Source organism: Arctopsyche grandis, chromosome 10 (genome assembly GCF_051622035.1).
Source record: "Arctopsyche grandis isolate Sample6627 chromosome 10, ASM5162203v2, whole genome shotgun sequence".
Classification (NCBI taxonomy): Eukaryota; Metazoa; Arthropoda; class Insecta; order Trichoptera; family Hydropsychidae; genus Arctopsyche; species Arctopsyche grandis.
This window is the reverse complement of record NC_135364.1, coordinates 25,414,858-25,429,536: the sequence shown is the minus strand read 5'-3', so window position 1 is coordinate 25,429,536 and position 14,679 is coordinate 25,414,858. Positions and strand designations below refer to the sequence as shown.

General features: G+C 35.9%; 1 protein-coding gene across 2 annotated transcripts; it reads left to right on the top strand.

Moving 5' to 3' along the window:
• Positions 1–318: 318 nt before the first annotated feature.
• LOC143917994 (poly(ADP-ribose) glycohydrolase-like) lies at positions 319–6,698 on the top strand. 2 transcript variants are annotated; one of them, XM_077439639.1, is made up of 13 exons: positions 319–462; positions 545–657; positions 732–1,000; positions 1,073–1,231; positions 1,399–1,508; positions 1,582–1,725; positions 1,799–1,881; positions 2,769–2,934; positions 3,013–3,143; positions 3,212–3,399; positions 5,508–5,748; positions 5,832–5,944; positions 6,010–6,620. In XM_077439639.1, exons 2-13 carry the CDS (start codon positions 558–560, stop codon positions 6,562–6,564), a joined length of 2,259 nt encoding a protein of 752 aa, XP_077295765.1. In that variant the 5' UTR covers positions 319–462; positions 545–557; the 3' UTR covers positions 6,565–6,620. The 2 variants fall into 2 exon arrangements, with proteins under 2 accessions (XP_077295765.1, XP_077295766.1); XM_077439640.1 differs by having other exon boundaries at positions 332–462; positions 6,013–6,698.
• The last annotated feature ends 7,981 nt before the right edge of the window (positions 6,699–14,679 follow it).

Genomic DNA, 14,679 nt, shown 5'->3' with positions numbered 1-14,679 from the left:
AATTCCTTGACCTTTAAAGCTGGCTTACAAACAAAATTTTAGATTAGAGCCCCAAAGGCAAAATTTTTTTTCTAAGGGTGTTAAGAAAAAATTGCCCGAAGGCGCCATTGAGTGTAAGGCTGGCACTGGTCACACCCCAAAATCGGCCACGAAAAAACTGGTTGACCGATTTTAGGGTGTGACCAGTTTTAGTGTGACGGGTGATCACGTGTGACCGATCTAGAGCAACTGGTTTTCCTGTGATCGGTTCACATCTGACTAGTAATCACCGGACCTTCTTTTGTCCACCTTTATAAAAAAAAGAGGCTATTAATTCATGCCTGTGTTCCATACTATTACGGCCACAAACGTCAAAATGGTCCGCGGTGCGAACATGACGTTTCTCGTCATTCATTTGTTTTATATTTGAGTTCAAATTTTAATTAATTTATAAACTATTACTTTTCGGGCAATTCATTATAGGTTAGAAATTTTTACTAGAATTTTATCGCCAAAAGTTATAAATGAGAAAAAATCAACTGTAATTTTACATCGCATATTTCAGCTAATGTACTAAAATGGCCCACGAGAACATGGCAGATTCACCTGATATGTTTGCTGATTCTGAAGATTTTATGGATATTGATATGCCACCTGAATGTGACGTTGATAATATAGGTAGGGTTTATGCCACTGTACAGTATTGATTCCCCATTATTTTATTGATGTACTAAAATGGATACGTGTTTTAGGTGTAAATAAAAAAGTCAACGAAATTGCTTCTGCAAGTGAGCGTGGTGTACCTATTGGAGAAATCATCGGAGCAGATTCGCCATGGGATGCTCCGGAGTTTCCAAAAATAGCGCCGGCTTATAATCATACTGTTTTGTATCATATTTATAAATCGAATTCGACACATTTGTGCAACGACCCTCCTGTCCCTCAGCAAGGAAGAGACGTGTGGAATAAGGATTATGTTAGAATGCCGTTTTCCAATCAAAGTCTTTACCCAGTTGAAGAGGTTGTTTAATGTTATTGGTTGACTCTATTGCAAGAATTGTTTTAATTCAATAATTGCATTCTTGTTTTCTAGGACGGCGAGACAGTCTTAAAAAATCGTTGGGATCTTATAAATTTATCTTTATCGAGGCAAATCAACAACTCTTATGAATTGGAAGACGCTATTCTAGAATACAATTCTAAATATGAAAAGCAGTGGAAGTTTACTGCTCTTCATAAACTTTATAATGAAGTATAATTTTGATTTTGATTTTGCGTTATACATATATATATATATATATATATATATATATATATATATATATATATATATATATATATATATATATATATATATATATATATATATATATATATAAAATATTATTTGTTTTAATTATTTTCATTGTATTGTTTTAGTACCTGGAAGAAGAAGAAACTGAACACTTTTTCAAAGGAACCTTACCTTTGATTATCGATCTCGTTTTAAGAACACCCGAAATAGTACCTAATTCTATTCCATTGTTAAGGTAGTCAAAAATAGTTTGCTGTTTTGTTAAATTTTTATGTAATGTATTATAATAAGATCTCTTGCACTTTTAGGCAGCATCACAATCGTTCAATTTCACTAAGCCAGTTGCAAGTATCATGTCTTCTGGCAAACGCCTTTTTTTGTACATTTCCTAGAAGAAATTCAAGAAAAGCCAAATCTGAATATAGCACATATCCTGATATTAACTTTAATAGGTATCGAGTCAATTCCAATTGAATATTAATCGTATAATATTCTAAAATAGTTTATAAAATGTTTTATTTTCAGGATTTTTCAATGTACCGGGTCCAAAAGTGTATTAGAGAAACTAAAATGCATTTGTCATTATTTTCGTAGGGTTTGTAAAAAAGGTGAAGCGTTTTTGTAATGTGTTTTAAAACTTACATAATGTATTTATATCATAGATGTAGAATAACCTAGATATGCCATTACATACAAATTTGTTGGAGATCTTGTCGCCACTAAATGAGGGGTGCGGGGGGTTTAACTAGCGGGGAAGTAGTGAAAAAAAGGAAGGACGCAGTGGTCGGCAGTGGTCAGCAACCAGTTTATGTATATGTACATGCACTGAAGTTTTATTTTATTTATAACTTTATTTTATTGGACATTCCGCGTGACAGTAAACCAAACTAATAAAGCCATATTAAGAAAAAAATATTTGGCTGTACACACTATATTAAACTACAAATGTATGTTACTATAATAAAACCATCATTAACTATTACAATATTTAAACATTAGTAACTTCCACAAGGATCAATTTTAAAGCTGACACTTTAATATTTAGTTCAATGTTTGTAGTTTTAAACTTAATGTCGATTTCTGAATTTCCTTCAGTGCCAACAAGATATACGCGTGCAAGATATTTAGTGACACCCAGATTGTCGACCGCTGTTCCATCAGTACATACATCGCGCCGATATTTCATTATATGTTAAAATACTACTATAATTGAAGACATTATATATTAATTCTTACTTATGATATGTGATGCCATCCGCCTTTTTATGTTTTCTTGAGTAATTGTAACATAACACGTTGGCATTTTCGAAAAATGTCAATCGATCTTCCTACTTAGAAGTTAACTAGCTACTGAGAGAGAGTGTGCATGATCTGTACTTTTTTTTGTGTGTGCATGGTCCAACAGGGTGATCGGCTTAGAGCGTCAGGGCGTATCAATGGTATTCTATATCTATGATTTATATATTTATAAATTAAATGACTGTTTTGCTTATAGTGCCTTGTGGAGTTGTTACTTTTACTAGAGCTTCTGTAGAGATCACTAAATGTCCAAATTGGTCCAAATCTAATGCTCTCATAGGATCTGTGCCCATACATATTGATTCAAAAGGCACAATAGAAAACGAAGGAGCCGGTTTGTTGCAAGTCGACTTTGCAAATAAGTATGTTTCATCAGCTCACTCACATTGAATCTAACAATACAATAAAAATTAAAACGTTTATATTATAAATGATTGCAGATTTTTAGGTGGTGGTGTTTTAGGGTACGGTTGTGTGCAGGAGGAGATAAGATTTGTCATATGTCCCGAATTGTTAATATCAATGTTGTTCACGGAATGTCTCAGACCGACTGAAGCTCTATTGATGATAGGTATTGATTTAAATTTGATTTATTTTATCGGTGGTTTGTAATGTTATTATTCTGAAACTCATTTTCAGGCTGTGAAAGATATAGTAATTATGCCGGATATGCCGATACGTTCAGCTGGAGTGGTAGTCATGAGGATATGACGCAGCGGGATTCTAGTGGAAGGTTGAAGTGTGCTATCATCGCTATAGACGCATTGAGCTTTAACAATCCTAGTGTCCAATACAAACCTGAGTATATCACAAGGGAATTGAATAAGGTATTTGAAAATAGCAATAGTATTAGTTACACTATTGTTATAATATCATCGCATGGGTTTTTACGTTTTTCGTAATAACTATGTGGTTTTCAAAGCTATACACCCTATATTTCTTGTATTCCTAGAATGAACTACAAGAAATTTATTTTAATAGATTTTGTATGATTTAGAAAAGGGGTACATCGTAAAAGAATACATTTATACATTTCTAGTTCCAAAGTATGATTTAAAGGCGGTAGCGATAAGTCATGTTTTTTACTGTTCGCTTGCATATTCTTGTTGATCGATGAATCAATTCGAGAGAAAGAGACAGCTATATTTTCGTAAGCTATTGTTTTCGTCGCTTTTGGCGCGTGGCTATTGAGTCATGCAGTCGCCTGTTGGCCTTAACTATGTGCGTTTGCGTGTCGATGTTTGTCGTTATTTTTTAATACAAAAATAGTCAAAAACATGCTATAGGACTAAAACTTTTTTATGTTGATGTATAAAATGATTAATAAGATATATATATTGAACAATTTGTATTGAGAAAAGCTGTATTTTGATTAAAAAATACTGGGGTCTTACTCGACCCCGGATCGAGACACTCGTTCGATCTCGACGCTCTGTCCTTCAAAGGTTAAGTTGTTAAATAAAAATAAATTAAAAGAGATGTGTCGGTCCTGTGTTCGATCCGTATCGCGGTCGTATATTTTTCAAATACCTTTAAAATATAATTAATTTAATATTTATATTTAATTGTTTAATATGAAAAAAAAAAATGGTTCAAAATCGCGTTTAATTAAATTACCGTTATGTATTTTTTATATGGCGTGACGTAGGCAATTTCTATTATATGTAGGTCTGTTACTGAGAGTTGGCGCGAGCACATGCGCTTGTGTGGTATCTGTGAATAGGTTCATAGCATGCTGTCACACTGCATTCAATAATAAAATGATGCTCTGTCTCTTTCGCGCGCGTGTGCGCGAGTATGAGAGCGCGCCAACTCTCGGTAACAGACCTGTAATATAGTGATAGACCTCATGAAAATTTTACCGGGTGTATTATAAGTAAAAACTACCTACCTATGTACCTACATATAAACAAATATTAATTAAATAAATTTTCATTAGATGGGGGCAAATACTCAGAGATTTAGCGCCGTCTATTAGCCTAGAGGAAACATTGGTAGCAAACAGTATATTTTCTTTTATTATTACGTTTATCGTACATTTTGTTGGCATTGTTTTAGCTGTGACGTACATACATACATACATATGTATGTCGAATCGAAACGACTATTATAGTACGGCGAGCGTTATCTTACACAGACACACAGAATAGCGATATCATCTATGTATATACATATATAAAAATGAATGTCTGTCTACCTGTGTGTCTCGAATAGGCTCCTATACCACTGAACCGATTACGATGGAACTTTCAGGATTTGTTGTATGCATGTCCGGGATGAGTGTCATTGCAATGCAATAATTTCAAATGTGTTTGCTACCTGCGTTTTTTCGACAAATGGCAACGGGAATGAGAACGAGAACGGAACGGGAATTGCATGCGTTATTGTGGCATTGCAACGCATGCCGGGTTCAGCTAGTATATATATAAATATTGCTATTCACTCGCCGTACTACATATAATAGTCGTTTTGATTCGCCATACATACATATGTACGTCATAGCTAAACCACTGCCATAACGTATATACGAATACAATAACATAAGAAAAAACTTCTATATATATACTATTTCTTACCAATGTTTCCTCTTGGCAGAGAATTAACCGCCATCTATTGAAAATTTATTTAATTAATTAATTTTTCTATTGGTGTTTTATGTTATTTATATATACATAAGTAGGTAGGTAGTTTTTACCATTTTTTCATATTGAAGAATTAATTATAAATGTTAAATTAAACATATTTAAAAGGTATTTGAAAAAAATTCAACCGCGTGGGGATAGAACACATGGCCGATGACACATTTCTTTTAATTTTTATTTATTTAATAACTTAATATGCCAACATCCATGCGATGATATGTTATTGGGTACAACACTAGTTATATGTATTTATGATAATTGTTTTGATTTTATGTGTAATTGCGTTTTTTTAGGCTTGGGTAGGATTTTCTGTATGTGCTGATAATTTACCAGGAAATACTTTTCCTGGTGTTGCCACTGGAAATTGGGGATGTGGTGCCTTTTGCGGTTCTCCTTATTTGAAATCACTTTTGCAATTAATGGCATGTTGTGTGGCTCGAAGACCAATGGCTTATTTCACTTTCGGCGACACCCAGTTGAGGGATGATATAATTAATATGTATAATTTCTTGTCACAGAATAATATAAGTGTTGGTAAGAATCTTTTGTAGTTGATTCAGTATTTTGTAAATTTACTGTGTAAATTTTGAGAATTTATGTTTATATTCTATTTACAGGAGACCTCTATGGGTATTTGTGCGAATTCAGTAAGTCATCGGCTTCCGGAAAGCAGCTTTATCCTTTTTTATTACAATTTCATAAAGACAGGCAAAACGTAAATTTATTAAAGGTAATACTTTTCATTGGTTTGGTTTTATTTCATATGCATTTTATTTATGTGATATTTGCTTTCAGAAGACAAGGCAATTTTTCACGAAAATTATAAATAAGTCAGATGAAAATTTGCCAACGAAAACGTTCTACGGAGAGAAATCTAATGTTGAAAGTGCTTTGACTGTATGTAATGACTCTGATCTAGTGGAGTCAGGCAACGCTGTGAATACTGCTGAGGGTATTCAAGTGACGAAAAAAATACCCGATGATGTCATAGATGTTGATGAAATTGAAGATAGATCATCGGAACCGTCTGCGACGACGACGGCACAACAATCTACTTCGAAGCAATCGTTTTTCGATACCGTTTCATTTTTTTGTGAAACAAACAATACACAGACAAAGAAAGAGAGTCCTGTTAAAAAGAAAGCTGCTCTTTCTTTCTTTGAGAAAAGCTTGCATAAAAGTCACGATGTGACTTCGGATAAAAAAGATGTTGCAAGACAAATTGCCAGAGAAAGTGATGCTACAGATGAAATTAAGTGTTCGCAAGAAGCTAAGATTAAAGTTGAAGTTCACTCAAATAAAAAGAGTGGTAAAATATCTGATTATTTTCAACGCCTTCAAAAGCATTAAATTTTCTGTATTAAATATTTACTTTTTTATTATTAAAAAAGATTTGAAAAATGCCATTTGTTTTTTCTTATTAAAATATGTATACTTTATTTACACATCTGTATATTTTGTATGTAATAAAACCCAACTTTCTTGTCTTATATTAATTATATAATTAGTTCATTATAGCTTTATGCTAACAGTATGTTGAACTTATTTTTAACCCATTGCTTTTATTATGATTTCGGAAAATCTTTAAAGATAGGGGCGTTTCGAGTGCTAGAATGGTACCCGAGAGAATGTAAAAGGATTAAAGAAAGGGGCCCACCTTACGGCTCAAACTCTGATTTGATGAAGACTCCAAAAATTAACTTGTAACAAAGCATTAAGATTAGAATTGGGGGTAGACGTTTTACGGGACAAGTACGTAGGAGTGGGGGTATAAGTTTTACGGGACAAAGTACGCATGTATGAGATTCATGGGAAGAGCTGACGAAACCGTCTACCCCCACTCTTAATCTTAGTGCTTTGATACGAGTTCATTTTTCGAGTCTTCATCAACTCGGAGTTTATACCGTAAGGGTCACCGGAAAGGAAGATGGACAGACGAAATTAGGAAAATGTATGGGGTGAGATATGTAGATGAGAGTTGCGCAAAATAAAGAAGCGTGTTGGAGAGTCTTTCATCCAGTAGTGGATGGTAAATGATTTTTAATGATGAACACATTAAATAAAGTAAAATATTGGTAATGATACGTAGGGGTGGGTGGCGGATCCAAGTAAAAGGCCAAAGTCGTTTCACAGCATTTATTGGTGATTAAGGAGATACATGCACTGGCAGTGCTCCGTCCAGAATGTCTTGATATCGCTTAAGTACCGCCTTATAACAGATCGGTCGCTCAGGGCATCTTCGACGTCCGGTTACTTCCCTATTGTTTAGGCATGTACCCGGATATGTATTCCCACAACAATCAGTCCCACGGTATCGGTCACTTCTGAGAAGGGACCAATAGCGGCCAACTCGGTGGCCATTGTTTAGCTTAAATGCACTTAGTCTAGAGATAATCCTTGAAACCAATTATAACGGTCACACAGTCTCTGGGATGCTACTCGGCCTAATCCGATTGCACTTAGGGCGGTTTCAGACTAGCGTTTTATACGCGCGTATAATCTCGTTTTTTGAAGTGCATGTAGGCGCGTATAGGCGCGTCGTTTTCCATACGCGCAACTCGTACGAGCGTAGACGCGCTTATAAGCTCGTATTATCCATGTTGATGCTAAATCAACACTACCGGTTTTAGCGAAAACGCCGGAATAAGCCCGTGTACGTGCGTCCGGTTTTTTGAAGCGCGAAAAGTAGCGTGCGTGTAAGCGCGTATGCCGAAACGACCGTATACGCGCAGAAAAAAACGCTAGTCTGAAACCGCCCTTACTCGGCGGTGTACGTAACAGTAGAATGCATGGCGCGATTATTTATGTGTTTGGGCCAAAAGTCGCAACACATCATCAATGGGGCCTTCGACACGGTCAATATTACTAACAGTTTAGCCGTATCCAGCTCCTGGGGATGCGGGAGCTGGATACGGGTGATACTGTTAGTGATATTGACTGTGTCGAAGGTCCCAATGGACCTTGCTACACTCTCAATATTATTAACAGTTTCACGCATATCAAGATCCGTTTTGATAGTGTTAAAGGTTAGTATCGTGATAACCAGTAGTGAATCCGAGCTGTTTTGAAATCGACGATACTAAAATCACGATCCGTATTGACTGTGTAGCATGAGCCAATGGAGAATATATGCCTCAATGTGTTGTTTGTATCAAATTTTTGCCAAATGATTCTATGAAACTAGTAAAGTTGAAGCAACATTTACAGAATATTCTTCCACAACACAAGGACAAGGAGAAAAACTTTTTTTGAACGTCATGAGAATGCTTTTGTAGCGTTGTGGCGGCTCGCTTATACGACATGGTCGAGTTTGGTTGCCTTCCTGCGAGTGGGAACCAACTCGGCTGGGTTCGGAGAGCTACTACTCACTCTGTCTTCAGCTGTCATATAATAAACACGTGCATTAACATGCCAGTCGTCTCATTCGTTCATCCTCTATACTGGTGACCCCCGACATCGAGCCACGCAGCCTCGATCAATTTCAACATGCCGCTCATCCCTGCCTCGCCGAGCCAGGCGGGAGAAGCTACCCGCCGCGCCCCCATCGCCATCAACACGCGTCGCGGCCCGCGGGTGACAATAAACGAGCAGACACGGCTACCTACCTATCTACCTATCGACTGGAGTCCAGCAACAACGTCGACGAAAGGTGCTATAAAAAAATGGGGGAGCGAATGAGACGACGATCTTGACAGCTGGATGTGGAGTCATGCGCGATCCACTACACATAGAACGGTCATCCAGCACCACAAGACATACACCACCTCAGCACCATCATCATCATCATCATCAAGGCCCCGTCCGTCCCCACGAGCGTCGTCACGCCGAGACGGGCGGTAGCGCTACAACACCTCCACGAGCCACAACGACTCACAGTCCAGCTCGGAGTATCATCAACCACATCGATGCCCCTGCCGCCCCCGCCGCCCCACCAACCGACATCAGCCTCGGAAGAGCGGCGCCGCCGCAGCATCGCATCGCATCGGCGCGACCATCGGACCAGCCACTGTCCTGCTCGCGACGTCACCGCCCTCGAATCTACCGACCATTCAGGGCGGTACACCTATGTACACAGCGGATGACCCACGTCAACAATTTTTTTTCTCCCCACGTAATAATTTTTTCTCTTTGTGTAACAATAATTTTTTTTCTATTGTAAAATTTGTTTCTTTGTAATTTTGGTATCGCTGATGCTGGGGGGGGAGTGATGTGGCGGCTCGCTTATACGACATGGTCGAGTTTGGTTGCCTTCCTGCGAGTGGGAACCAACTCGGCTGGGTTCGGAGAGCTACTACTCACTCTGTCTTCAGCTGTCATATAATAAACACGTGCATTAACATGCCAGTCGTCTCATTCGTTCATCCTCCATAGCGTATACTAAAAAGAGCCGCCGGTTAAGTGCAATTGGATTAGGCCGAGCCGCATCCTTGATACCGTGCTTTGATACTTGATACTGTGCGACCGTTATAATTGGTTTCGAGGATTATCTGCAGACTAAGTGTAAGTAGGCTAAACAATGGCCACCGAATTGGCGTAGTAGCGGCACTCGGTTGCATTCCCGTGGAGTTCTCAGAAGTGACCAATAGCGTGGGACTGAGTGTCGTGGGAATACATATCCGGGTACATGCTTAAACAATAAGGAAGTAACCGGACGTCGAAGATGCCCTGAGAGACCTTTCCTTTATAAGGAGGTACTTAGGCAATATCAAGACATTCTGGACGGAGCACTGCCAGTGCGTGTATCTCCTTAATCATCAATAAATGCTGTGACACGACTTTGGCCTTTTACTTGGATCCTCCACCCACCCCTACGCAATACTTTTAAAAAATGTTGTAGCACCAGAGAAAGAAAAGTAGAAAAACAACATATAATTAGGAAAGCTTTGACTAAACCCTGTGCTATCAAAAGGGTGGAAATTGGTTGGGAAATTAATGGATGGGGAAAAAGAGAAGGGGGGGGGGGGGGCTATTTCTGAACAATGGTGAAAATGGAATGGATCAAAAAAATTGGGATTTCCCGAGTTAAAGTAACATAATGTACTATACCAAATTTGATGATTTTAAATCCGAAAATGTAGATGTGTGTCGCCAATAAATAAACATTAATTTTTATAAAGTATTTTTAATAATTTTTTTTATAGTTAGTGCAAGTCAAAATTAGTTATATTTAAATATGTTGTAGGAATCTCGTCGTCGTCATCGTCATCGAAACCTTCGAGAATATTCCGCAACAACAAAATACATCGAGCGGAACAGCGCCAAGCATTCCAGAAAATACTACGCCTCGACGAAAGCAAATTCCCCTTGTACGCATCAATAACTAAATGCTCGTACAACCACTTCCATCAAGCATTCCAGAAAATACTACGCCTCGACAAAAGTGCATTCCTCTTGTACGCATCAACAACTAAATGCTCGCACGCATCAATAACCACTTCCATCAAGCGTTCCAGAAAATTCTACGCCTCGACAACAGTGCATTCCTTTCTTACGCATCAACAAACCACCACCATCGGTCAGGCGATTCCAGAAACACTATAAAAGGAGGTACAACCCAAACAACGCCAGTCGACCCACAGCAGCAAGCGTCGACATACAGCTCCTGACCAGCCACCACTACACTACGCGGACTTGGAAGATCAACCAGCCGGACGAGCCAGCAACACACTGCCGCATCCAGAGACCTTCTGAACATAGCTGAATGCCGAGCCAGCGACACTCTACCATATCCAGAGACCGCTGAACGACATACTTTTACCAACAATTAACCATACTTGTGTATACGCGTTACTACCAAATAAATACCATATTAAACATATAGTTGTATTAATACCGAACACAGACGAATCTGTCTACAATACATGGCGGACTGGTGGTGAAGAAGACCTTCACAATAAGACTAGTTCCCATAATGTTATAGGGCGGGTTAAAGGTTTCGACCGTTTCCCGGCCTATGGAAACTCAGTTGAGTTTGGAAGAGGATCGTTTATTTTTGTTCAATTGTTACAATGGTTATTGTATGTACGAAGAGGTTGAGCTTCGGAGAAGTGAGCTGGTTGAACTCCAGAGGTTCACTCTGGTGTTGGGAGCTGGTGCGTCGCTTTATATACGTTCTGGCTTGAAGCGTGCCGTGTGCAGATGCTTTGTCTTCGTTTTCAGGACACGTGTTGACCTGTTTTCGGGGCGCGTGTCTTATAGCTGTGGGGTCAGCGCCAGGACTTTGTTCGTTTAAGAATGCGGCCGTGTGCCACGTGTAAACGACTTTTAAGGACACGTGTTACAGTTTCCTGATGACATCACTGTTGGGTTTCGTTCGTTTTACGATCGAGCGATGAACTCTTTCTTCTGGAATGGTCGAAGGGGACGTTGCCCTTGAGTTATGTATGTTTGTACAGGATCGATGATGAGATCACTGGTTTTGATTCGTAATAGCACAAGTTGTGCTATATTCCTACAATGTATTGTTTAGTTTGGTATAGCAACTATCAATTTTAGATCAACTGAGTTTTGAATCAGATAGAATTTTGCATACTTCAAACAAAAATACTTACACAATGATCTTATTCGGTTTAGAGTTGAAGCTGTGGATAGATAGTAAGCAGGGTGTTGTAATAATATATGTTTTATAATTAAAATTATTTATTATCATTCATTACAATTCTAGCTTGCTAAACGTAAATTAGTGTTTGTTTAATAATAAAAGTTTTGTAAGTAAATTTACACAAGGTCAATAATATATAATAAAATAAAAATATGGGCATGCAACATATTAGACCTCGTGTACAAAATTACACTCTCTACTATGAATGCATACATTTCAATAACAAACTATGTCCATTTCAATAAGTATAATAATTCAAACGGCAACTACAAATTGTATAAACCAATGCAAATATAATGAAAATAGTGCAAAAGTCATGAGTTTAGAATTTTTTTTTGAAGATATTTTACAAAATGGTTCATAATGTAACGTTAATAAAATTGAATTAATTAAAATAGCATATTTTTTACATAACATGATTCAATAGGTTTTAATATAGACAGGTATGCAATGAAACAAATAGATCAAACTTTAATGACAACGCTTTTCGTGATATACACTGTTTTCCTGGGGAGGGGTGTTTTTTTTTCGGTCGTGACTTTCGTTATATATTTAATCCCCTCGTGAAAAGTCTTTTGGACCCGTCCACAATGTAAATGTGATATAATATTAACAGGAACATTTTCTAATGCACAGGCAGAATTGTGTAAACAAAATTTATGGCATAATGATTGACATACAGTAGAGCCTTCGTCGACGACTAGGAATTAAAACAAGGTTTGTTAGTTTCATTGAAAATGATGAATTTTATTGAATTATATGTATCATTGTGCTGAATAATAACGTGGGCTAATATATATATTTATTATACAATACAATACAATGGGCTACATTTTTTTATCCATTCAGTCCAATGTTTGTTTAACAATCATAGTGAAAACTTTTCAATTCAATATTCTCCTTACATATAACCGAGAATGTGATTTTTTTTTACTGATTCATAGAAAATGCAACGATTAACCCATATAATTTTCTACTGTAGCATTTTAAATCATATATACATTATGTATTCAACGTTGATATGTATATATAAATGCAAAATAATAATAATATTGAATACATACAATATGATCGGACTTGTTTTTTGTTTTTTTTTTTTAATTAAATTGGCATCCAAATCAATTCAAACAAAAACCAGTTCATTTCGTGTGAAAAATTTCTTATTTTAAAGATAAAATATTTTCATATAGATACATAAGCTCTAGGGTGTTATCGTCTTATTAACTATTCAACAAAAAATGTTTATAATAATATACATTTATGTCGTCATTATATGATTACGATAATTAACAGATTTTTATTTGTTGATATTAAATGTCATTTAACAACGTGTTGTGAATTAATGACATGTAATGTTGTGAGGAGTTTAATCACATATATATATTAGTTATAAACATTTAAAGAGTTTCTTACGATTAGCATTTTTAATAAGAAAAAATTAAACTAATTCTATAGATTATCCAAAAATATTTAAAAGAATATTATATACAGTCTGTTTTCAACCATGTATTGTTACAATATTCTTTGTGCAAATTTATTTTTGGATAAAATGAACTAAGGCTCTACTGTAATCCGATGACAGGCTTCTGTAAGATAGCAGCCGATGTTAATTTTTCCTAATATTTCGTATTTAATTAAACCTAACAACCTTAAATAAATAAATAAATACAAATTTATAAATTAGTTCAAAGAAGCAATAAATAAATTTAACCCTTTGGGTATTTTTTTTTATTTTTTTTTAATACAATTGTGCTTTATAAAACCACGATTCGTGCCAAATGAATATTTCTTATTTATAAACATGTAATTAAATATGAAAATAAATATGACTAGATATAAATTTTGGCTTATCGTCAATACATTAAATCTGTCTAGAGATATATAAAAAGCTCTAAATGTATGGTTCCAGGATATTCAATTGTTAATGATAAGTTTATATTTTTTTACTAGAGTATCGGATTGTGATGTTTTAATGTTTTTTTTTGTATTCATTTACGCTAACTCGTCGAATAATGTGATAAAAAGTTGTTAGTAGATTTTTGGCAAATTAAACGTTTTTTTTTTTTTTTTTTTAGTATTTAGTGTTTTCTGTTTTGAGTGCCGTATTTTTTTCTAGTTGTAATAATATACATCGTCTGTTATGATGTATTTTTTTTTATAATTCATATAAAATTAGCATCAATGATATTTCTCATAACGTTTATTTCAATTTATTTATGAAAGCTTTTTATTTTAATTTTTCTATATGTTTATGCATTAATTATAGTCTACGTCATTCTCCTGCAATAATAATTCGAGTTATATCTATCTTTAGATAAAAGAGTTTACATGGTTGAAGGCATTACTGCCATGCTCTACTAAAATAGGTACTATAGGTACAAGATGATTAGAATGAAGAAAAGTAATAAAAAAGACATCGCCGATACGAGTCCCCATCACCAATAGAGTGATGCGGCTATAACGTTTCAGGCAATCATGTAAATGACATGTGTGATATATAACCGATGGAATTGTGCATCGTCGAAAACAAATCACACGTAAAAATGAAGTGATTTACCCGAAATGTGAGATTTCATGATGCGACGCTACTACAGCAGGCGTTTTTTTTTTTCATTTTTTTGTCTGTACAAGAAGATGTCGTTTTATATATATATATATATATATATTTGGTTATTTGTGAAATTTGTTGTTAATTACATACATACATACATACATACAGTCATCGATTTAAAGTGACGATATTTGTGCCCGTTTAGAAGATAATAATTCGAAGTATACGCAATGTGATAACATAAACTTCGATGAACGTGGAATAATTTTCATTTATATTTACAGTGTGGGACGGAAATAATCACACGGTTAGT

Coding starts and splice junctions, on each gene's coding strand:
- LOC143917994 (XM_077439639.1), top strand. CDS start 558: ATGGCCCACGAGAACATGGCAGATTCACCTGATATGTTTGCTGATTCT. Junction 658..731: donor ATGTGACGTTGATAATATAG/GTAGGGTTTATG, acceptor TACGTGTTTTAG/GTGTAAATAAAAAAGTCAAC. Junction 2,935..3,012: donor CAAGTCGACTTTGCAAATAA/GTATGTTTCATC, acceptor AAATGATTGCAG/ATTTTTAGGTGGTGGTGTTT.